The following is a 25,144-nucleotide window of genomic DNA, read 5'->3' as shown; positions in this document are numbered from 1 at the left end:
AGACAGAAAAGTTTCAAAATACAACAAACTGATTTTCAGCAGTGCCAAGTACTCAGCATACCAAGAGTCAGATCCATGGTATTTCAGAAGAAGCCACTGCAAAAGTCACTAGCCCCATAAAACTTTTAGCTTTAATCTCCCCTGCGTCCTCAGGGGCTGGTGTTCTCACTGGGGATTTGCTGTCTTCATCATGGACTTTGCTCCCATCACCAGTCAGATGAAGACCAAACTTGCTGATCTGCAAGGAGTTCATCTATTCACTCCAGGCCCGATCTAGCCCGCAGCAAAGTCAGTAGGTGTCTCTTCATTGACCTTTGGCCCCCGGATTCTTCTGATCAGAAGGCGGAAATTTCTTGTGGACTGTGAAGTTCTATTTCATGGCAGCTTTGACAATTTGTTATTCATAATATTTCAAAACTAGCAAATGCCCACAGGATGGCATTAATTGGCATATCTTACAAGAGCACACAGATTTCCCAACAACCTGCAGTAATGAGAGCACTCAGAGTAATCTTCTGACAGTGTCTTGCAATAAGTTTCACAGGGTAACAAGGAGAAATAGCAGGATCCGTCTGCTTGCACCCGGCAAGCATTTTGGGAAGCACATTGCCTGTATTTTCTTCAGAATAATGGGGAGAGTATAACAGATGATAGTTTCTTCTAAATGAAAAATTTGACCAGAGTCTGCAACTTCAAGGGAAAGAGCTTTAATCCCCACAAGGGACTCCTGCTGTGGTACAAAAGGGCCCTGCAGAAGCCTATTAAAAGACAGATTGAACAGAATTTGTTCTGTTCATTATTTTCCACCTCCTTAAGTGAATATCGCTACTGAGATGAGCTCTCAAAAGCCTCTTAAAAACCTTTCTGAAGGCATGGCAGCCCAAAAAGCCTCTTACAGAAACCTTATGCTGCTGGGTTTTCCAAGCAATGGCAGTGCCCCCTGTATTCTAAACTGGCAATTTCATGCTTCCCACCTACCAAGCACTTATAGAGAGTTACTCAATGGAGTTAGAAAGGGGAGAATAGGAAGATGTGAGGGAGCCAAGACATCTTGCAGATATCAGGTTAAAAAACACCTACTATCATAAGGGCTTCTTGAGAGTGTGCTTTTTCTCCCCAGAGCTTGAAGTGATTTATAGGAGGCATTAATCCCAATTTCACTATGCACCTGTGAGGGATACTAACATCAGTCCCATTGTACAGAAGAGGAAATACAAGCACATGGAATGTGGGAAAGCTACCTGAAGATTAGCTTTATACAGATGTCTCCTTACACACTGGGTGCAGATCTGCCTAGTATTCAGAGTCAGTTACTCAGCAGATCTAAATTTTTACTACAGCAGATCAGCAGATCTAAATTCTTACTACTTTTTACTTGTTAGCTCTGCTGAGCCAGCCCAGCAAAGGGATTCTACTCTTGTGTGTGTGTCAATACCACAGTTGACAATGTTTCAATTAGTTACAACTGTGCAAATCCAGGGCTTAGTTTGAATTATACAGCATTGGAGTTCAATCAGGGTATGCACACCCTTAGGGGTTCACAGAGGTCTTCGGGGTGTACATCAGCTTAACCAAATATTTCCCTAGTTTTACAACATGCTACATAAAAAGCACAGTGAAGGCATTTACGAACTAATATTGTACACAATGACTTGTTTATACAGTTCTATATATACATACACACACACACACACACACACACACACACAGAAATGTAAGTATAATATTTACATTCCAATTGATTTTATAATTACATAGTAAAAGTGAGAAAGTAAGCAATTTTTCAGTAAGAGCATCCTGTGACTTTTGTCTTTTTAGGTCTGATTTTGTTAGCAAATAGTTTTTAAGTGAGTGAAACTTGGGGGTACCCAAGACAGATCAGATTCTTGAAAGGATTACAGTAGCCTGTAAAGGTTGAGAACCACTGCAATATTATAGAAGTTTCAGGGGGCAGCCGAGTCTATAGTTATAGACATTTTCAGTAGTGCTCTACCTGGTGGTAGGAAGTCTGTTTCCAACAGTTGAAGCAGAGTCCCTCAATCTTACACCAGTTCAGAGTGTTAAGATGGAAGCACCTCTTCCTTCATCCAGAGAAGAGCACTATCAACCCTATTCACATAATGGAAACACTGACAATAAATTCTAAATGCTGACTATACAAACAGTATTATACATAAAAACATATTATACATTAAACAACTCAGCTGGTATGCACTCATATACTATACAGGCTTTTCTCTGTATCTACTATCTTTATAGCAAGCTGAGATTCTGGAGAAAAATGTAGCAGCAACACTATTGTGGCTGTGAAAAAAAAAACCTTAGATGTGTGAACCAAGCATATCTGGTACAGACAAGGGTCTGCAAAAGTAGGTGTGAACTACCCCATTGTAATGACAACTCACGTGTCCAGGGATGACTATAATCAACATGATGAAATATTTCATTCCTTGAACAGTTTAAGGTGAGTCTCATTTTGGGCACATCTACACAGCAACTGGAAGATGTAACTGCCAGCTTGACTCAACATATCCAGGCTAGCTCTGCTCAAGCTAGTGCACTGAAGATAGCAGTGTAGCTGCAGCAGCATGGGTAGTGGCTCAGGCTAGATGCAGGAAGTACACACAACCAGGGAGTCAGGTGGGATTTACAGTGCCCACGCTGCTATGCTCAGCACTCTAGCTCTGCTCCCAGCTGTTGCAAAGATGTACTCTTTGGTGACACAATTTAGCAGTACTTGAGAAATACCACCACTTCCTCCTTAATGAAGAAGGAGCCAAGTCCAAAGAGTACAGGGGTATATATTCAGGCCCCCTGAGGGGTCACCAGACAGCCCAAAAGATCACATTTTGAACATCTGCACATTATACTGTAAATAGCAACTCAATTCAGTGATGCACAGTTTATTTTGTGGTAAGAGCACAGGAAATTTCTACTCCATCTGATCCCTGATTACACACAGAGAAAACTCCAGCTCTATGGTTCTATGAAAACCAGAATATGATATCTCACAATGAGATTAGAATCCTATATCCCTCTGTGGAAGAGAATATCTTTGGTTATATAACATTGGGAGGAAGGGATCCGTATCACAACCCCATCTCCCAAAAGAGAGTAACACACAAACATCTACAGCCTTTCTGTCTAGCGATGTGAACGACTAATCAACTATCCAATAAGCAAAACACTTATCAGATAGTCGAAAGACTAGTCGACTGGTTGCTTCCCCCCCATGCTGCCTCTGTCAAACAGAGGCAGCAAGGGGAGGGGAAGGGAAGGGGTTGCTTCATAGTGGCAGCACCATGTGGATCCTGGGGCCAGACCCTGGGTTCCACATGGTGCTGCCACTTTGAAATGCCGCGTGCAGCCCAGGGCCAGTTGGGAGCCCAGATGGCATATGGCATTGTCAAAGCACCAACACTGCGGGGAGCCCAAGGTTAGGGTTAACCCTAACCCCAGGCTCCATGCAGCACTGCCGTTTGAAACGTTGTGGGGAGCACGGGGCCAGCTTGAGTCCCCTGTTGGCCTTGTGCTCAGGCAGAAGTGCCCTTACTGACTAATCAAAAAGTCGATGCAAATTGCATCAACTATTCAATTAGCGAAATAATCAAAATTTTACATCCCTACTTCTATCACAAAAGCAGGAGAAATAATGCACAGTTCCTCAAGCAAAACCGATCACCTTACTCTCCAAAGGCAACGTCTGGGCTCCACTAGGCCATATTTGATCTTACCAGCTTCAGCTTCCTAATATCTGGGTATGAATTAAAATTTATGACAGACAATTCTTTGAAATTAGTCATGAGCAAAATAAAGAAATAACCTCCAATTTAGCACTCTCACACTATGGACTAGAAATTAAAGTGTCCCTTTCTTTCCCCTTGGTTGATACACATGCTCACCTACCATGAACTCTGTTCTCAGGTAAGCACCCTCATTTGTATGTTTTAGGTCTCATGCTTTGTATCCTCCCCAGGCAACCTTTTCAAGCTAAGAAACCAATGGCAGGAGCTCCATAGTTATCACTTCTTATTAACTCATCAGTCTCCAATTGAAACTTTCTGAATCCACCATTTCAGTTAACTATAAAGTATGGGAAGGGGGAGAAAACAAACAAATAATCCTCATTAGTACACACAGCCACAGTTACTCCCAAATACATGGAGCCAAATCATTTTTAAAAGTCCAGTTATACCCCTCCAGTCTGCAACATCTCTGTCCATTGCCTGGGACACAAAAAGTAATGACATTTTCTATTCAGAATTCAGGCATGGCAAGATGTGATACAAACTGCAAGCATAAAATTAATACGTGATTCATTCTAGTGACTTGACAGTTGTAGGATGTGCTCTGCCATACTTTAAAAAAAATTATTGTCTGATAAAGTGACTAAAAGGGAAATGTTTCAGGGATTAGGATTCCAGAGTGATCTAATACAGGATGCCTTTGGCTTAAAAAGAGAAAAAGAAATAGAAGCTAGGACTCCTCCTAAACTCCCCCTCCCCTCCAAGTTTAAAAAAGGGACGAATGTTACCATTTTTGGACATAAGATCTGCACAAGCCCAACCCTAAACCACACCATTCAAATGAGAAGTGAGCCATCAAGCCGCTTGTGATCACATGGAGTTGAGGACCATTCAAAAAAAAGGGAGAATAAGGTGTTGGGAATACACGGGCAATTTATTAACAGCAGATTGCTAGTCAGGCTCTCGGATCTCCCCGGTAGCTGCAGTGCTCCTGTTCCGCTGTACAGGGCAGCTGCCGCTGAAGGAGAACCTAAGCCTGGGGAACTTTCGGAGCCAATTTCCCATTCACTTTCTGATTTCCTGCTGGATCGGCGTCTGCTGCCTCCAAGGAGAGCGCCCCCGGCGTTGCCATTGTTCTCCGGGGGCACGGCAGGGGCTGCGAGGAAGAGCGGTGCCATGGGCGTGACGCTTCCGAGCAGACACACGTGAACCTGCACAGCCCTCCCTTCCCCGCAGAGCAGCGGCGGCGGCAAGGCGGGAGCCCGAGGCAGCCCCCTCCCGCTGGGACGCAGGGAGAGCGAGGGGTGAACGCGACGGGACAGAGCCGGGGCTGCGGGCACTGACAGCTGTTGCGTTGGGGGGAGGAACTTCGGCGCCGCTGCGCGGGGCGATCCCGCGGCTCCCTCCACGTCTTCAGCTCCCCGCTGCCCCGCACAGGTGGCGCTGCTGCCCCTCCCGCGCAGGTAGGGGAGGCAGCACGCGGCCGAGCCAGCCCCGCAGGCCTGTCACCCGCACCCCGGGGGAGCCCCCAAGCCGCACCTGGGCTGAGCCCCGCGCCTCGCTGCAGCTCAGAGACAAGCCCGGGCCGCGCGCTCCGCTGCGCTCTTCGAGCCCGGCCTCTCAACAGGTCCTGGGCAGAGCGGAGCGGCGACTCCAGCTCCATTGCAACCACCGGCCAGAGGGGAGCCATCGGAGGAAGGAGGAAACGGGCGGTCGCGTATGCACACACAAATCCAAAATTAGGCTGAATTGCACAGCCCGTCCCACCCCCACCGCTCTGCTTCCGACGAGGCTACGTTGTTTAGTGAAATAAAATGAGAGGGGAGTGCGGGGATCCAGCTAGTCCCCAGACCAGCTCTCTGCCCTGGGCCTTCAGCAAACGTGGGAAACACCCCCAGCGTTGCATAGGGACCGTGCGAAGGTAGCCGCACAGCCTCACCGGCTGCAGCTCCAGCAAATCCAAGGAAATGTTCCCCCACCCCCATCCTGCTCCATGCCTGTAACACAACACTCCTCTCTAATGGAGCTACTGCAGCCTCTCCTAATGCCACCCCACCCCCTGCTCCAGGATCTCTACTAGGATGCTGGGGGGGGGGGGGAGGGAAAGGGATGAGGTGGGGGTGGGAAGGCAGGGGAGGGATTTACCTTTCTCTGCTGTTTTTCCCAGGCTGGATCCAAAAGCATGTCCCTATCCCAGTCGTCCTCCGGCTGCATGTAGTCATTGGTTTGCTGCGAGTCATAATGATCCATGGTGGCGCGTGTGTCCTGCGCTCTGCTTTTGTTTTTCCTCCCCTGCTGCTGCTGCCACCGCTCGCGCTCCCCGGCGGTCTCGAGAGCTCCCTGCTGAGGCACAGGCAGAGAGAGAGAGAGAGACGAGGTGGCAGCGCGCGGCAGCTCCACTTACCCCGGAGCTCAACCTAGTCTTTGCACACACCGAAGGGAAGGGGGCGGCGTGGGGCCCAGAGCCCTGCCTCCTGCTTAATCCCATTGGCTGGCAGGAGTTGCCAAAAGTTCGTTTTTTCAAGGTAGCATCGCTCTCATTGAGGCCCTCTTGTGTCAGTCAGGGCTTTCAGCAGCTGATATAGGTTGATTTAAGACTGGTTCACCAACCTTCTCCCCCCTCACTCGCGACATCTGAGTTTAATCTGCCTTCGACTCAGTTTGATGACTCTGCCCTTACCTTGGGGGCTTTCTAGTAACATCAGAAGCTACTGAACAGATAATCTGCATTCTTTAAACCCAGGGAGATCCCTGTTGTGCACTGCAGAAAATGCAGCAGCCACCAAGTATGTCTGCTAATGGAGGGAGGGACAAGGTGGCTGAGAAAATACCTGTTATTGGACCAACTTTTCTTGTATTACCTTGTCTGCCCCTTCTTTCTAATATCCTGGCACCATCGTGGCTACAACATTACCACATACTATTATATTTGATGTATTATCGCCTCATTCATATTTTACTAAGCACATTTCTGCAGAGTCTAGGTCAGTGGTAAAGAAACAGTGTTGGGTTAACAATATGCACTATTTAAACAAATAGTCCTTGCCTGGATTACTAGAAAACCCTAACCTTGACCCTTTATTAAAACCTGGGGGGGTGGGAGGTAAACATCTTATTGAATTGTCAGTAGGAATGAACTTTATTTAAGCCAGGATCTAGCAAATCCTTGCATATTCCGCAGGGTGTTGTCCACACTGGTAAGGTTCTTTGCAGTAAAGGTACATCACCGCTCAGAGAATGCTGAAGGGAAACCTCTGTTGTGCCTTCATGCTGTCAGCTGCTTGAGGTACTTGCATCCAGCACACTGCACTCTGGGCATCTCTTCCTCGTCTGAAACGAAGTGTTGTGGGAAGACGGGAGGGCGGGGGTGTCATGGGGCATTCTGGGTCTTATCTCAATACCCCAGGATGCATTGCTTCCCATCCTAGCAATCCTTGTGCTTCTGTCTGTATTTATCACCATCTTTCAAGGTTTGTGTACTGCGCTGTCTGCCTTATTGGTCTGCAGGAATGGCCAATATTCCCTCTAATTGTTTATGTCTTTGTGGGGAATTTGTCATGTGCACCAATATGGGGATGATGTGTAACATTACCTTCATATAGATGCACATAATAAAATTCATTCTTCACATGGACAATCGGTGGCAGGAGTGGGGCCAAGGGGCATGGGGTGTTGGAGAGGGCCCTGGGTTAGGGGGGATGAGGGCTCTGGATGGAGGAGCAAGCTCTGGGGTGGGGCTAGGGTGAGCAGCTTGGGGTGCAGAAGGTGGCTCAGTGCTGGGGAAGAGAGTTGAGGTGCAGGGTGAATATTGTGGCTGGGGGGCTGCAGGATCTGGGGTGGGGTTGGGGATGAGGGGTTTAGGGTACAGGCTCCCCTGTGAGAGAGGGATCACCCGAGTCCTCTCTCATCGCAGCAGCTACGGGCCAGGTGAGAGGCACCTCTGCTGGCTGTGGCAGCTCCAGTGAGGTTGGTTGGGCTGGGGGATGGATGCCTCTCTCCCAGCTACAGCAGGTCCACGTTGCTGGGGATGGCAGGGGGAGAACTTTGAGAAGGCGCCTCTTCCCCAGCAGTGGCAGGGAACTGCCACGACCAGGAAACAAGCTCATTCCCCGGGCCACAACACGGAGCTGCCGCAACCGGGGGGAGAGGTACACTCCTCCAGGCCCAGTAGGGAGCTGCCACAGCCAGGGTAGAGGCGTTTCTCCCTGGCCCCACTAGAGAGCTGGCACAGCTGAGAAAGAGGAGCTCTCCTCCAGCAATGGCAGCTCCATGCGGGGCAGCCCTGAGGCTCCATGCAAGGCTTATTTAAGCATCTGTGTAGCCACTCAGCTTAGAGGGAACTCTGCTTCTCACCAATATTCTGCTTTCTTTCTCTACCATGTCACGAGTGGCAGGGGAGTTATTCCTTAAACAATACAGGCAAGAGGTGTCCACTATTACTCTTGCCATGTGCTGTATCTATGACATGAGATTACTTGTGGCATTCACGGAGGTGCTGACCACAGTGGAATACCACTGTTGGGCTTGGGAAGCAAGCACTGTTGGGATCATATCTTCATGCATGTGTGGGAAGACAAGCCGTGGCTGCAGAACTTTCAGATGAGGAAAGCCATTTTCATGGAACTGAGTGGTGAGCTCACCCCAGCCCTACCCCAAAAGGACACGAGAATGAGATCTGCACTGTCTGTCACTGGAGAAACATGTGGCAATTGCTTTGTGGAAGCTGGTTACTTCTGACTGCACCCTATCAGTCATTAACCAGTCTGGAGTGAGAAGGTCAGCCATTGGATTCATATGGATGGAAGTGCACATGGCCATTAATCACATCCTGCTATGAAAGACTGTGACTCTGGAAAAAGTGCATGACTTTAACATAATAATGGCCATACTGGGAGAGACCAAAGGTTCATCTAGCCCAGTATCCTGTCTTCCAACAGTGGCCATGCCAGATGCCCCAGAGGGAGTGAACAGAACAGGTAATCATCACGTGATCCCTCTCCTGTCACCCATTCCCAGCTCCCTGACAAGCAGAGGCTAGGGACAACATTCCTACTCATTTTGACTGTGTAGAGAGCTTTGCACAAATGAGCTTCCCTCACTGCAGAGAGGTGATAGGTGGCATGCTGTGATGTAGTGTGGGTACCTTGCTGGTTGCTAGGCTTGGGTTGTGAGTGACCTTCACTGGCTGCTGGCTGCAGCAAGGCCCAGCAGGGCAGGGGGATGAGTCATTATGCGAGGGGGTTAAGAACCTGTCTGACCAGTCATCTCCCAGGGAGCGGAACAATGGGAAGAAGGGAAGTGGAGCCCTTGCTGGGGGCAGGGCTGGAAGTGGGTTAGTTAGGTTTTTGGCTGGTATCATGGAGGAAGCAGCCTAGGCAATGGGCTGGGATTTAGGGGCCCAGACTCCCCCATCTCAAGGGGGGCTGAGGCATCCTAGACCTGCCCTGTAACCAGATTACATCTGTGCTGTGGTGTATCCTGGAAAAGCAATAAACTCCCTCTATTCTACTGGCTGGTGGAGTCTGTCCATGCCATTACGGGGGTGCAGGAGCCAGGAAAACCCCAACGCGCCATCGCACATGCATATTCCAATTCTGGCACCAAACCACCTACCTGAGTACATTAATTGGAAGGGATATTTCTCCATGGGTCTTGAGGTGCTTGTAGATCACCATGGTGTTTCATGAACATTAACACAGGTAAGTCCAGAAAGATGCATGATACATGCATCTTGTGAAACACTGGCCTATTCAAGAGGCTCCAAACGGACTTTCTTCCTGGACCTGAAGATTATTGCAGGGGAATGCTCATTGTGATCCTAGGAGACCCTGCCTACCCCTTAATGCCATGGCTTATGAAGCCATGCACAGGGAGCAGCAGCAAGGACCAGTTCAGCAACAGTCTGAGCAGGTGCAGGACAACTGTGGAGTGAGCTTTTGGACATTTAAAGGCCCACTGGTGCTGTTTATATGGGAATCTGGACCTGTCCGGTGACAATATTCCTAAGGTTATTGCCATGTGCTGTATGCACCATAATATTTGTGAAGAGAAGGGTGAACTCTTCACTCAGAGCTGGATCACTGACACTTAGTGGCCGGCAGCTGAATTTTAACAGCCAGAGACCAAGGCTATTGGAGGAGCACAGTGTGGGGCTATAAGAAACAGGGGTACTTTGGGACAGCAATTTGAAACTGAAGGCCACTAATGTTTGTTGCTATATAAGTTCACTGCTCATAATGCTAGGAGGTGATTGTGATTGGTACGGATGATTCACTGTGATGATTTAGGAAAATTGCCTGTTGCTTTGGAAGGCTATCTTTGCTTTCAGGTGATGAAATAAAGATTGCTTTAAAACCAAAACAATTATTTTATTAAGCAACCACTGGAGGAGAGACACAAACAAATAAACACAGCAGCACCCTGGAGAATGGGGGAAGGGATGACCTTAAGATGGTTACAGATTTGTGTAAGTCTAGGTATCTCAGAAAACCTTGCTATTTGGAGTAGAGTGCAGCAGGTACAGTACTTCAGTAGAGCTACTCTGCAGAGGCCAATTACAATACTGTAATAGACCACAGTGTCTACACTGCAGGCCCATATGCAGGGGGTGCGAAGGGTGCGAACCCCCCGCCCCCCGCACACACACCCCTACCTACCTCATGGTCTTCCATTGGGCTGATTCCAGCTCATGTGAGAAAGGCAGAGGCGTTGCACTGCCAGCCTCCTTCCCCCATGCTCAGGCCAAGTGGGGGAAAGCAGAGGTGGCACACTGCCACAGCCTCCTGCCTCCGTGCTCTGCCCAGCCGGGGGAAGCGTGGGGCTGATTTCCCCCTTCCTCCCCACGTAGAGAGGATGGGGGCGAGACTAGACCCGACGCGGGTGGAGCAGCCACCAGCCCCTCCCACAGCTCGCACTCCCCACAGAAATTCCTACGTATGGGCCTGACTGGCACCACAGCATTGTAGCCACGGCATAGCAAGCTGTATGCCTCTTGTGGGGGTGGTTTTTTAGTGTTGCAACTGCAAATTACTGCGCACAAAGTCACTTTGCTGCATGTACACTTCTGCAGTTGGAGTGTAAAAAGCTGCTTTACTGGGCATAAACTACCCTAACATGTCTGAAGTCTTGCCGAGTTCAATAGGACAAATATAAAATTAAGCGTGTGTATGAATTCACAGCATAGGAACCTTACCTTGGTCAGGTCAGTCAGTTACAATGTTATTTCTGCTTATTTAATTTCCTGGTTCCACTAGCACTGCTACAATGTTTGGGTTGCAAACTTTACAGATGCAAACTTATTAGCTAAAAATCATATTAAGTTTAAATTTTTTTAGTTTTAATGTTATATGATGAAGATGCAGGGGCCTCTCCATAATTATAATTGCAACCAGCTTCCAGTGTGAAGCTTCTTTTAATTTCCTTTGATTTTGGTTTGGAAAGTTGCCACTATGTTGAAGGACCTTACTCAGAATTGCTCAGGACATTTTTTTGCAAACTCTGAAGAAAATTTGTGCAGCACTCTGTAGCTTAAGGCCCCAGTCCTGGAACACATATGGGCTTAACTTTAACCAAGTGACTAGTCTCATTAACTCTATGAGGCAATTGGCATGCATAACGTTAAGCATCTGCATAAAGATTTGGAGCATCTGAGCCAAGAAATTACTGTAGATTTAACTTTTTATGATGAATGTTGCTTTGTCTCCCTCTGGCTCAACGTGAGCTGTTACTCTCCTCTTCAAACTTTGAATATAGTTAAACCTCTGTGGAAAATACTAAGGAAATAAATTGTAGTTAAAGTTATTAATTATTTTTGAGGGCTAGTTTTGGCCTCAGTACTACTCTTGTTGATGTCAATGGAAGATTTTTCTTGCCAGTGACATCAATGGGACCAGACTGCACATTATGTCCCCAATTCAGCAGAGCATTCAAGAACGTTTTTAAAGATTAGCATGTCCATAAGCCTTTTGCAGAACTGGAGCAATGGCTCTGATCCTGTTAGAGCTGTCCCATCCATAGGACTGTTCAGGGTTGCCCACACTAAAGCAGAGTACTGCTGGCTCAAGGTGGCAGAGCTGAGTGGACTGGGCCCAGGTCACTCCACTTTCCACAGCTGTGGTGAAGCAAGTTACCTGGCTGATAGATGAGTGGTGGGGTGAAGCCGGATGCTGGATCACTCCTTTTCCTGTGGCTCCCAACAGAGCAGTGCGTGCGGGGGATAGGTGGGGCTAACTGCTGCTGCCCTGTGCCAGGCTCTCCGGTAATCCCCTGAGTTGTGTCACTGGTGATGGCAGGGAGTTCAGGGAAGGAGTGCAACGGGGCAGAAGGAAGTGGAGCAGGGCTGAGATTTCGGGGTGGAACGGGGGCGGGAAGAGGTGGGCTAGAGCATGGGCAGAGGGAGGATTGGCCCAGTGTCTACACTCCCCTAGGGACAGCCCTGGATCCTATAAGAGGGTCTAGATAGATAGACCCTCTGCATCTTCACAGAACCTCAGTGAAGTCAACAGAGCTCTGTAGGGATACAAGGATCAACCAAGGAGGAATGGGACCAATATCTGTGAGACCCTTGGCTGGCTGGAGCCCAGAAAGACCATAATGGTATTTCTATATCAGATAGTGAACATAGATTTTCATTTAATCACAACTTTGGAGGCCTATGTTTTTGGAGATGAAGGACCAGGATCCATTTTTGCTTTACAGTTCTATGTTGTTACATTATGGAGCAGTAAGAGCATCTCTATACTTAATGTCGCAAACACACTCCCATATATATTTGTAAATAAATAAACCAAAGTCCTCATGTTTCTCATTTTTAAGGTTAAGTTTCATTAACAACTGAAGCATTGTCTGATAATTTTGCATAAATAAGTAATGAAAAGCCTGAAATTTTCTTGTTTAAAACATTTTTTACAAAGCGTTCCGTGTGTCTCAGTGTCCTTCTCTCTATCCAACAAAATCACATTATACTAGAATACTTTAAAACCAGATAGATTTGGAACTTGGATCATCCAGCAAAAGGCAGTTTTTCAAAGACAGGAATAGTAAAATATTTAAGAAGCAGCTGCTCTTTGAAAACTTGACGTGATTCTCCGTCAATGAAGCTGACGAAAAAAAAAACATGGCAACAGCAACTCTTTTCCTCAGTTGTTTTAGAGCCAGCCAAGGCTACTTTGTGAAACTGAAAGGAATTTTCCAGTTCTTGTTAAAATTGCTCGTCCACAGGCATTACACACCAAAATACTCCCTTGGCCTAGGAAGAGTTTGCGATAGTACAGTTTTCAGACAGCATTAAGGAACAGAGAGTATGTACCCATTTTTGTAAATTACTTTGAGATCTACAAATGAAAATGTGCCTGGTAATTGTAAAGTATGTTATGAGCCATATTTTTCAAATAAGATAGGTATGTCACAGGGAATTTCAATGATCTGCCAGCTTTGAGATGTTGCCATTTTTTGATGGAATGCAGCAATTCTTTAAAAATAACACTACAAATCAACATAGGAAAGGAAAGAAAAGATGAATATTAAATCTAACTACCAGCAGGGAGAATTTTTAGGGAGAAAAAACAGGATTACTTAAATTGGAATCTGTCCAGGATTCTGGGACTAACACTACTACTCATTAATGTAAAACACCATGGGATCTTTAAGGCATACAAGCAGGCAGGACCTCAATGTGACATCTCTTCTGAAAGTGACGTGGAACTGGATCACTGTTTCAGTGCTGACTCAGGGTGCGTCTACACTGCATTGTTATTTCGAGATAACTAGAGTTATTTCAAAATAATAATGCAAGCATCTACACAGCCATTCTGTTATTTTGAAATAATTTTGAATAACAGCTTATTCCAAAATCTTTAATCCTCATTCTATGAGGAATAACGCCTATTCCAAAATAGCTATTTTGAAATAAGGTGTGTGTAGACGTTCCACTGCTGCTATTTTGAAACAGCCCCTCACCAGGGTCATTCTAAGTTATTCCTCCCCAGTGCCTCGTGGGGCTCTAAATTGAGATAGCACATCTACATTAGGGAAACCTGCGTCAGGCTAATTTTGAGGCTTCTCTGCAGTGTAGACGTGCTATTTTGAAATAAACTATTTCAGAATAACTATTCCAGAATATCTTATTTCAAAATAAGCATGCAGTGTAGACATACCCTCAGAGGGAAGGGTGCAGGCCACCTATTCAATCACCAGCACTGCTAAAGCAGAGGAAACAGCGTCTAATGCTCAGATAGTATGGTCATGTACACACTATCAGAATGGTAGAAACACATCTGCAGCACTATAGATACGGCGACATAATTCCACATGTAGATGCAGCCTATGGGCTATGTCTAGACTACACAGTTTTTTCGAAAAAAGTAGCCTTTTTTCGAAAAAAAGTCACCTGCGTCTAGACTGCTGTTGCATTCTTTCAAAATTAAATCAAAAGAATGCGGCGGTTTTTTTGACAGCAGTAAACCTCATTTACGAGGAAGAATACCTTTTTTCAAAAGAGCTCTTTCAAAAAAAGGCATTCTTGAACGTGAACAGGGCTTTTTTGAAAGAGAGCCTCCGGATTGCCTGAGTGCTGTCTTTCAAAAAAGCAGATCACTTTTTCGAAAGTGTTGTTGCTGTCTAGACGATCTCTTTCAAAAGAGGCTTGTAGTCTCATGTGAGGAAAGGGATTGTTTCTGTTGCTGCAGGAACACCATCTCCAGAGGAATGGTATTTAGGTCAATGGAAGCATTCTTCCATCAACTACACTGTGGTTAGGTCAGAATAGCCACTCAGTGGTATGAATTTTTCACACCCCATAGTGCTTTAGCTGTCAACCTTAATTTTAATTGTAGACCTAACACTGGGGCTTTGAGATTTTTTTCCTCTGGCCCTACCACTAACTCATAGTATGATTGTGAGTGAGTCACTTAGCCTCTCCATATTTTCATTTTCTCCTCTGTCAGCTGGGGATAATACTTCTTATTGGCCTCACACAGGTACTGTGAGGCTTAACTTATTGTTTGTCAAATAATTTGAGATCCTCAGCAATGAGAAGTTGCTACACAAGAGCTCCATATTATCCTTAAGTCTTATTATTAAAAATACTTTACATTTGTTCAAGAATAGTCCAGCTGATGTGACAGCTGCACTTCATGCAAGGCTATGGGAGCTTTGAAGTGCGGAGAGTAAGAGGCCACTCAGTGGTGGTCTTAAATTAAAAGCTGTTGAATAAAGGCAGCTAATGAGTCACACACTTGCATCCACATATTACGTTTTGCATTTTCAATTTGAATCTTCAGGTGATAAATATTGATTCAAGTCAACTGAAATATTGAAGTCAACAGTACTACTCACTGTCTTAAAATTAGCCATATACGTAAGAGTTTTGCTGAGTTGGAGCACTCAGGAACTTGCAGGATTGAACCCTTAATCCCATTGGCATGATCTTCTTCCAAAAATTCTCTCTTGGAGGTTTGAATTGGCTATATTCTTCTTCACTACTTGTTTTAAACTGCTATGTAGCATACATTAGACATACCCTCTTTAGGCCTCTGTCTTTTTATCAGCACTCCAAGGCACCTGCACACTTTTGAACATTATAAACGCATAAATAATTATTAAAGAGTTATTCTGTACTATTTAACAGTTGTCATGTTCCTCCCCAGAATCAGCTGCACTTGGGGAGTGGCTAACGTGGTACATAATGTCCAAGATTTTCAGACATAACTAGAGATTTGTGGTACCTCGCTTTTTGGTGCCCAACTAGAGGCTTACTAAAGGGACTAAACCTATGTCTACACTAAACCGATGTATTGGAAAAAGGTACACAACTTGCGCCCTGCAATTTGTGTACCTTTTTCCAATAGTTTTTTCAGAAACTACACTAAGCTGAATTTCGGAAAAGCCTCCTCTTTCAGAAGAGCCCTTCTTCCTCATTAAAAAAAAGCAGAAGAGCAGACACGTTCCCTGGACGCGGCGGAGTTTTCCCAGAATACCTCCAATATCCCGGAAAAACCCCATAGTGTAGACATGGCCCTGATGTTTAGAGGTTATGTACTTTCCTCACACTTTTCAAATCAGGCCCCCCTCAAGGTGTCTCAAGCTGGACAACCCAGAACTGAGGCAACCCAAATTATTAGGCATTTTTAAAAATCTTAACCAAAGTGCTTCAGAAATTAAAGCTGTTATAAAATGTCAGGTGAGATCATTTCTGCGGAGAGATTGATGAGCTCAGTAGGAAGGAAGATGATGGTGACAACTGTTCTTTGAGTTTCTAAAGTGCAAAATGAAGAGTTACACTGAGAAAAATAGGGGAATCATTAGCACTTCCACAGAGAAGGCCCCAAAATAAATTCAATTTATAAATACAGGGACATCTATTTTCCATAAGCATTTGATGAATGTTTGGTAACATGCTGCTCTGGTTTGTCAGCTGCAGATCATTTTGTTTCACTTATCTCTGGGACTTTAATGCTTATCTTTGGGATCTCACAGGATGGATTAAAGACAATAAAAATGCCATGAAAAAATCATCTTTTATTTATTCTTCACTTATCAGGTCAGGATTTCCAACTTTAGGATGTTTGACTTACTGAGATCTGGGGAAACAAAACAAAACAGGTTCTAAAAAATTCCTTGAGATGAGCTGAATACAGTGTTTTCAGACAAAAGACCTTCCTTTGTATTTAACTGTCCTTAGGTCCTCGTTTTATTTCTTTCCCTCACTTAATGGCCCAGCACCTCCCAGATGGTGTAGCTCTACCACATAACTCTCAGAGGTTGATGAGAGCCCTCATCTCCTGCTGAAATTAATGAGTTGAGGGTACTCCACATCTTCCAGGAGGTGCTCACCACCTCATAGGTTTGAGCCCTAACACTTGCAGATAATATCCCAAACATATAATGTTTCAGGTGCTGTCTGTGACAACAGAGTTAACTGCTGCAGAGACATAAAGTATATGTTCCCCATTCCCATTATGTTGGTTGGTTCTTTTTAACTGGCTCACCGTGTACCTGTGATGTGGTGCCTTAGAAATACATGTAATTCAATAAAAATAAGTGTATATAATAAAACAATATATCTGAGATCCCATCTGTTTAATCCATTGCTGTATTTGCTCGATATAGACTAATGGGAGCTAACTAACCAGCCACTGGTATAACTGGTTAGTTGTGACTTGAACTTGGCACCCTGGGAAAAGAGGGTACCAAGGTATGTTTAACTTCATACACATTTTTGCAGATGGATCTCTGGCCTATATTATGCCTTTTATGTGATTGTCAAATCACAACCCAAACCCAATCAATATTAATAGTTACTTAAAGTCAAAATTGAGTAGACTGGGAGAACAGTGTATTTGTTTCCATGGGCCTGCTATATTAACATATTTCAATTTAAACTCATAATGCCATGTTTCCATTTAAATAAAGGAATTGGTCTTTGTGTCACTCAGGAGCATACTATTCTATGAATGATCTAATATAAGAGTGAATTAAGAGTAATGTAGCCCAGATCCAGCAAAATAGCTAAGGTCCTAAAATACCAGTATCCTTTCTTGCTCTCAGGTCCCCCACATGCAATTCCTTGACATTCATCCCTCAGATCGCGCCCCCCCCCCTCCGAACCCTGATGGACCCTTCGATTTTGTACTTCTGACTTAGCCCCTTGGACAGAGTCCCAGAGTGACCCACCGCCCATCTTGTGAGATTAGATGGGATCACCCAAAGCGGCTGACATGAGAGAGCTTCATTGCGTTTTTAGTGTCTCTCCACTCAAGACAGACGCACTTCCACGGGAGTTATTCCCATCCTGCTGGGGCTGAGTACAGCCCTGGCCTGGGAAACCTACTCAGGCCAGTGAATGAGCTTTTTTTCCCACAGTGCTACAGGCAGAGCACTCTCATGCAAAGGACTGGACGCACCCAGTTCTTTGGTCAGCAACAGACAAAAGAAGGAAGCTAAGCCAAGGGCATACGGATATTTTTGGGAATGGCTTGTTGCTCATTCTCTTGTGCTAGGAATACTAGCAATGAGTTGCTCTCACACACACACACACACACACACACACACACACACACACACACACACACACCCACGAGGGAGCCACCCATTGGGGCTCAACCAAGGGCATCTAGATTTTTTTTTTGTAAGAATCCCTGTCTGCCTCGCAGGTGAGCTTTGTTGATCCATAAGGACATTCAAAGCTCTATTCAAATAGCACTTGCCTTTTGTCCAAAGGCTTTTGAGAAAATCTCACAGGCTTTGCCACATATATGCCTCAGGGGCACATAGGAAGAAGAGATCTGTGTAGCTTAAAAGCTTGTCTCTTTCACCAAAGAAGTTGGTCCAATACAATTACCTCACCCACCTTGTCTTTCAGGTGCATAAAAGCAGCTTTGGGGAGAATACTTTACATGTATTCAGATTTGCACAATAGTGAAAACAACAGAGCATCATTCATATCAAAGGAGCCCAAAGCACTTTATAAGTTGGTATATACAGCACCATTTTTCAGGGTACAGGAAAACAGTAGAGTGATAGGGAAATTTTGACCGCAGGCACAGGTCAAAAGCCTCTACTTACCAAAAAAGCACTTAATGCCCACATCAGTCAGACAGAAATGTGGTTTCTAAGGGCTCACCCAGAGACCTCTTCTGCAATGAACTGCGCTGTTGGAAGAATAAAGGGTTTAGTTGAGCCTCCCTAGATTTACTGGGTATTACTGTAACTTAGGAGTGGAGTTAGTCCTCACAAAGAATTTCAGTCACCAGTGTCATTGTAACACTATAGATCCGCTTCCAAATGTGGAGTTCAAATGTGAAAACCACCTAGTGGACGGATCTCAGATGGTTCTCAGTCAACCCTAAATTTGTGCAATGACATCAGTGTGGCTAGAGAGCATCAGCCTGAATACCAGGGAGGTACAGCAGAGGCTCTGTATATCCTGGAAGAAAGTAGATTAAAAGCAGAATCCCTGGGCTACCTTCTCAGCACTATCAGCCAGGGGAGACAGGTTGTTTCCCAGTTGCGATCTGAATCAGCAAAGGTTACCCAGACAATCTGACTCTGCCCCTTAGATGAGTGAGGGGCTCTCTGCAGCCTCACTTAGCAGCAACCCCCTATCTGCTTATGGAGTAACTGAGAAGAGAGACTTCAGAGGCAAGTTTTGTCCAGGCTCCTTGAAAAGATGGCAGTAGTAACATTGGGTGGAGCAGATGGGTGCATATTCAGTTTTCAACAGAGATGTCTTTCCCTAAATCCCAGCCCTACTCCCCATCTTCTGTCACCTTGCATACAACACTATCCTATACTCTCACTCCAGCCATAGCAGGGAATGGCTTCCCATGCATGTAGCTAAATTCTTTATTTCTGCTGAGGAAGTCTCCTTCTTCTTCATATTCCTTTACCTCAGTGGACCACTGGTTCATAGATATGCTAGTGCTCTACTGTGGCTTCTTCTCCTCTTTATGAACCTCACATTGGCTAGTTCCATCTACACTTCCGACATAACCATGCTGATGGGCTCCTCTGTTATCAATACAACTTCAGTTCATCCACAGGGTTACAATTTCCCTTGCACAACGGTGTGTCACCATCACAGGCTTGTCCAAATCTAGCAGGCTGTTCAACTGTGTTTGCCCAGATTTTCCAGAGAGCCCTAATGCAGCTGTCCCATACCACCTCAATTGTTGGCACAAGTGGCAGAAAATGATGTTTTTCACACACTGCAATGGATTGCAGTATGCTCTCCTTCATAGAGAGCTATGCAGACAGGTAAGGCACATCTACACAGCAGGACTAAAGCCAAAATAGCTATGCAACTTGAGCTACGTCAATTGTGTAGCTTAACTCGACTCTTCCTCTGACTTCCCTTACTCCTTGTAAAATGAGGGTTACAGGAGCTGAAGTAAGAAATTCTCCAGCATGACATTATTTTGACATTATGTTGAAATAACTGCTTGTAGTGTAGATATGGACTATGTTATTTTGGAATAATGGCAGTTATTCCGATATAACACTGCTGTATAGACGTACCCGTAGATAGCTTCATCCATCTACACGGCAGAATCATGTTAAACCTACATCCACCTGACTATTGTTTGTTAGAACAGCATCTAAACACAACACAAGCAAGTGATTAGGGTTTCTTGCCTCAACTCTCCACCCCTTTTCAACTCTCATGTGAAATACACTCTTATAAACCTTGTGGATTCCCCCTCTTGCTGCTATTCATTATTAAATTCTGTAAAATGGATGGGGACATAGATCCAGAGTCTGCCCTGTGCCATCTGTTTTTTTCAAGAGGGAGATGTCAGGGAGCCAGTTAATCTCTCTCTAGCTGGAGAAACACAATGTACATGGCTCTTAGATGGCTTAACTTTGTGTTGCTTTGCTTCTGAGGTTATGTTGAGTATGTTATGTAGACCAGCCTTAATGAATACACTTTGGCTGTGTCTAGACTGGCAAGTTTTTCCGCAAAATCAGCTGCTTTTGCGGAAAAACTTGCCAGCTGTCTACACTGGCCGCTTGAATTTCCGCAAAAGCACTGACGATCTCATGTAAGATTGTCAGTGCTTTTGCGGAAATACTATGCGGCTCCCGTTTGGGCAAAAGTCTTTTTCGAAAGACTTTTGTGCAAAAGGGCCAGTGTAGACAGTAGAGATTTCTTTTCCGCAAAAAAGCCCCGATCGCGAAAAGTGCTTTTCCGGAAAAGCATCTTGCCAATCTAGACGCGCTTTTCCGAAAATGCTTTTAACGGAAAACTTTTCCGTTAAAAGCATTTCCGGAAAATCATGCCAGTGTAGACGTAGCCCACGTGTGTGTATGAATAGAGGTAAATGAATACATGTATATACAGAACCATCACTTCACCCACCATGGAAATACAGCCAGCTCTGGTATGGGAGGCAGCAGCCATGGTTAACAACATGTAGAAACGCTACACAACATGTTAGCAACAGCAACAAGGTCACAGAAGCATATGCAGTGACAAGGGACATTTAGGGAGGGAAAATGTAAAACTGGAATTTGGTCAGGGCAATAAGGTTAAATACCCATGTGCCATGCCACAATTAACATAATAGGCCAGGTGCCTGACTGTCTCTCTCAGAAGATACATGTAATTAAGGATATGTCAGAGTTACTGTGTCTATCTACCTGTGCTGGGAAGCACACTCCCAGCTGCTGTGTATACATACATTAATAGGGGAGATGGAGGAATTACAGAATTCATAGCCATATTTCTGCATCTTTCTGTGGACATAAGTTGCATAAAACCCTTTTGCTAATGTAAAGGAGGATGCTGTTTTCTGTTGCTATGCAGCCAACATTAGAATAGGGGTCAATATGCAAAATGTTGCTTTCCTCCTCTGTTGTACCTCACAGTCGCCCCGTCACCAAACTTTCTTAGCACAAACTGTTTATTTCAGTGGTGACATTTGTCACAATGACATCTGGCCAGCAGGTATGAGGTGTACAGACAGTCAGTGAAGGCTAAGAGGATAGCACTCAGGTCCCCAAGAGCTGAGAAGAGACACACTCACTTGACTCAAACTAAACCCCAGCAGCCCATCCTCCAACTCATTGGACAAGCAGCACATAACCTCCCTTGAAAAGATTTGATTTTTACCTGTTACCCACAGTCTTTGAGGCACTGACCATGGTTCTGCACCTTGTGATGTCAGGCCACCCTACCCAGCAATAGAGCAGCTGGAGCAGGGGGGGAGGGGTTCACAGGCACTTGATAGACACTTCCGCATTCCTCCTTCGAAATGTACAAGAGCACCCATTGGGGGGAATGCCACAGGGAGCCTGGGGTCAGCTAGGGAGTCCCCAGCTGACCCTGGGCTCCCTGCGGCACTGCTACTTTGAAACGCTGTGGCGGCGTTTCAAAGGGACAGCACCATACAGCTGATCTCAGGTTCTGTGCGGCACTGCCTCTTTGAAATGCTGCCACGGTGTTTCAAAGGGGCAGCACTGCATGGAGCCTGGGGTCAGCTCCATGTGGCGCTGCTGCTTTGAAATGCCAAGGCAGTGTTTCAAAGGGGCAGCTCTGCACAGAGCCAGGGATCAGCTGTACGGTGCTGACGCTTTCCAGTGCCATCTCTGCCCCCACCCTTTGCTGCCTCTATCTAACAGAAGCAGCAAGGGGGGAGGGAATCAACTAGTTAAATGGACTATCTGATAAGCATTTGCTTATCAGATAGTCAACTAGACCTTAACATCCTTAGCTCAGACCCATCAGTCCTTCTCAGTGTTTGTCTCTACTCTACCTCCACCACTCACAGTGCACTAGGAGTTTGGCTAGTGTAACTACATCACTCAGGGGTGTGGTTCAGTCTATTAAAATGGCAAGTTGAGCCTCAATGACCTTCGGACACTAATACATAGGAGGGGGATCAAAGGTTATTTGGCAGCTGCTCTCTGCCTAGGCCACATGCACTGTCCCAATTCCTTCACATATACTGGCCCAGGGCAAGGTATCGTCTATCTCCCCCCCCTCCTGAGTCAGGGAGCTATCGCTGTCTCTTTTGGGTCCTATGTTAGGAGTTCTCTCTCTTTATCTGCCTGGAAGACAGATTGACTGTAGGGGTAAACTCTGGATTTCATACGCAAACAATACTGTAGATGAGAAACCATTAGCTGGTAATTTTGTGTGTGTTCCCCTGCTCTTATTTTGTGTTCAGATACACTTTCCCCTACCCAGCCCATTCTTCTTCTTGTTTGTCCCGGAGTAGTGCACAGGAGCGCAGTTATGGATCAGTGATCGTGCTAGGTGCTGCACATACACAGAACAAAGAGTTTGTGTCTCAGAAACCTTACAGCCCATTATTTTGCCTGAGCCTGCAGTGGTCCATCATAATGCTGTGCTTGCAGCAGCACCACCCGCAGCCAAACATTCATGGTGCGTCATCATCCTGCATGTGTCAGCACTGCAGGTTCACAGCAGAAGATGAACTACAAGTGAATAAATCCTGGCTGAAAACAAACAGCTTTTGTACGGGGAGGGTGAAATGGGGCAAAAATAACAACAAAACCCCAGATGCAGGTTTATCATTAGAACGGCAGCCTTTTCCCAGAGGCCAGCCAGCCAGCACTTGATCTCTCAGACACCGGCCTTCAGGAGGGTTTTCCTGGCCCCTGCTCATGTGCTATATACCTGCAGTTCTGCAGGCAATGTGGGAGGCTGACAGGTTTCAAACCAAGAGCGTCATCTCTTTGCTGCATTGTGTGCCCAGACTCTGTCAAGTTTTCCGAACAATGCTCAGCTGCTTTGTGTGCGTCTACTGATGCTCCAATAGAAGCTGCGCTGAAAATAAAAATGTAAAGGGGTATATGAGTAAGAGAACACAGACTGTGGTCTGTGCAATTCGGAGAGGCAACGGGAGAGTCAAGTGCTCCATACTGAACTGCCATGAAATCTCTGAAATATGCAAAGTTGGCAAGGGACAGAGTTTTGGAGATTCTGTTGCCTCTCTGAGCACTCCAGCCGCCTTGGCTCAATCGCTGCAGCAGCACGTGCTGCCTTCTGCATGTACAGCAAACACCTGTCTGTGGAAGCTGTGGTGCCCGGCCCTTGCTATGGCCTTAGGCAACAAGCAGGCAGAGTTCCCTACACTACTCTGGACACAGGATGCATGAAGCAGAGGCATAGTGAGGGTGTTATGCACCTGGGGGCAAAGGCAAAATTTGCACCCCCGTGGCGTGGTGGGACCCCGAACCTGGTGCACAGCTGAGCCCAACCCTGGGAGAAGGGGGAGGAGCTTGTACTGCATCTTCCCCCGCCCCCTCCAGTTTGGAGCCAGGCTTTTGCACGCAATAACCCACCAGCAGAGATGGAGGAAGGTTGGGCTGGGGGCGGAGAGGTGGATCCAGCTGTCAGTGGCAGGCGGAGGAGGAGAAGGCGAGCCGAGGGATGACAGGGAGAATGGAGGGGGACTAAATTGGCGCCTCCCTAGTGTGGCATCCGGGGGCAAGTGCCCCCTCCGCCCTCCCCTCACTACGCCACTGGCATGAAGCCATGCTGGATATATGCAGTGACACTGTCTTAAAATAAAGAAGGAAAGGTGAAACTAAAGGGTGTCCAGAAACCATATCATGCCTGAATAAACTTGTAATAGTTTAGCTCTCTATCTGTTGGGAGTTTGTTGCTCTCAGCGTTCTGCCACACATGAAGAAAACAACCTTGGGGAAGGGTCTATGTATTCTGCAATTCTATAGCTGTGGCATTTGCTAAGGCTTCAGCCCCTTGCTTCAGCACTGTGATCCTGAGCCTAGGACCACATTATTATAAAATAGCAAGTGTGGAGAAGCCTTACATACAAGAACCAAGCATAACTGATATGTCGGGGCCACAGAGAACACAACTCATTGGTTTCTAGTGGTGCAACCTGCCTCATTCATCTCTCTGAAAACCGTTAACTTGTAAATATAGTGCAGATGATGGCAATTTAGTTATTAGCAATGGTTTTAGCAGTAGCATCTAGCTGACAAGACCAATTTGCAGTTCCTCCCTAAGAGTAGCATAAAGGGGCTGAAAATAGGCGCCAGGAAAGCCGTAAGGTGGCTTCTCTGCTGTGGTAGAGCAGCTGGAGCAGTGCTACATTGTCCCCCCTCTCCCAGCAATTTGGCACTGGGGGGGCTTGGCAAGGGAAAAAGAGTATGGCCAAAGTCCATAACTCAGAGCTACTCCCTACCCAACTGTTAAAACCTTTTGTTTCCCTCTACAGCTATCTATGACTAGCCTGCGTGTTGTGATACAGGAATCTGAGACATATTGGAAAATGTGGGGGCAGACTAAAATAAGCTGAATTTAATATAAAAAGTCCCATGGGCTCCACTGACTATTTTGTTTACATTGAATTCCATGGGGTGCCCATTTTAAATCTATATGGAATCACCAACACACTTCTGAGTCTGCTGAGCAAGCACCTGGGAGAGGTGATGTGGATCTTGCCTGCAGGAATGGATAAAATGATGTGGTCCAGAAAGGTTAAAAAGTGTGGGCCCCCAAAACAAGGCTGGAGAGAAATCTGTGGAGGGGGAAAAGTGTGCTAACTTGCACTCGCTGCATTGGTTCCTGTGGAGCTTGGTAGGTAGGGTTGCCAGGTGTCCGGTTTTGAACTGGACAGTCCAGTATTTGAGCTTTCTGTTCGGGAAACATATTGAGAAAATATAAATGTCCGGTATTTTCTAAATAAGATGTAATGTAGATTGTGATGTAAAGTCAAGTGTGTCCGGTATTTTTATTGAAACCATCTGGCAACTCTAGGTAGGGGGGCAGAATAGCTGAGCACTCCCCTTCCCTTGCTCTGCTGCCTTCTCTAGTCTGCCCACACCCCACCTCTGTCTGGCCCAGCCTGCCTTGGCACCTGGGGCTCCCTTTGGAAGAACTAGCTCAGCACCTGCACGTAGCAGCT

The 25,144-nt window shown here is 46.0% G+C and overlaps 1 protein-coding gene and 1 long non-coding RNA gene across 7 annotated transcripts in view; both read right to left on the bottom strand.

Annotated features, from left to right (window-relative positions):
- ACTN1 (actinin alpha 1) overlaps positions 1 to 6,191 on the bottom strand; it is a 160,060-nt gene extending 153,869 nt beyond the window's left edge. For 5 of the 6 annotated variants that reach the window (XM_006130283.4, XM_006130285.4, XM_075927344.1 and 2 more), the window contains exon 1: positions 5,892 to 6,191. In XM_006130283.4, the coding sequence (XP_006130345.1) occupies positions 5,892 to 5,996 (105 nt within the window). In that variant the 5' untranslated portion in view covers positions 5,997 to 6,191. The remainder of the gene's footprint in view (positions 1 to 5,891) is intronic. The other variant, XM_006130284.4, reaches the window with a different exon arrangement.
- A 10,058-nt stretch (positions 6,192 to 16,249) lies between these two features.
- LOC142828985 (uncharacterized) lies at positions 16,250 to 23,026 on the bottom strand. Its single transcript, XR_012903193.1, has 3 exons — positions 22,885 to 23,026; positions 18,309 to 18,394; positions 16,250 to 16,324 (listed from the first exon to the last, which is right to left on the bottom strand). It is a non-coding gene; the product is annotated as an uncharacterized LOC142828985 (long non-coding RNA).
- Between the last annotated feature and the right edge of the window lie 2,118 nt (positions 23,027 to 25,144).

The sequence above is a fragment of the Pelodiscus sinensis genome, chromosome 4 (assembly GCF_049634645.1).
Source record: "Pelodiscus sinensis isolate JC-2024 chromosome 4, ASM4963464v1, whole genome shotgun sequence".
NCBI classification, from domain to species: domain Eukaryota; kingdom Metazoa; phylum Chordata; order Testudines; family Trionychidae; genus Pelodiscus; species Pelodiscus sinensis.
The sequence above is the reverse complement of the archived record's forward strand: the minus strand, read 5'-3'. Positions and strand labels throughout refer to the sequence as shown.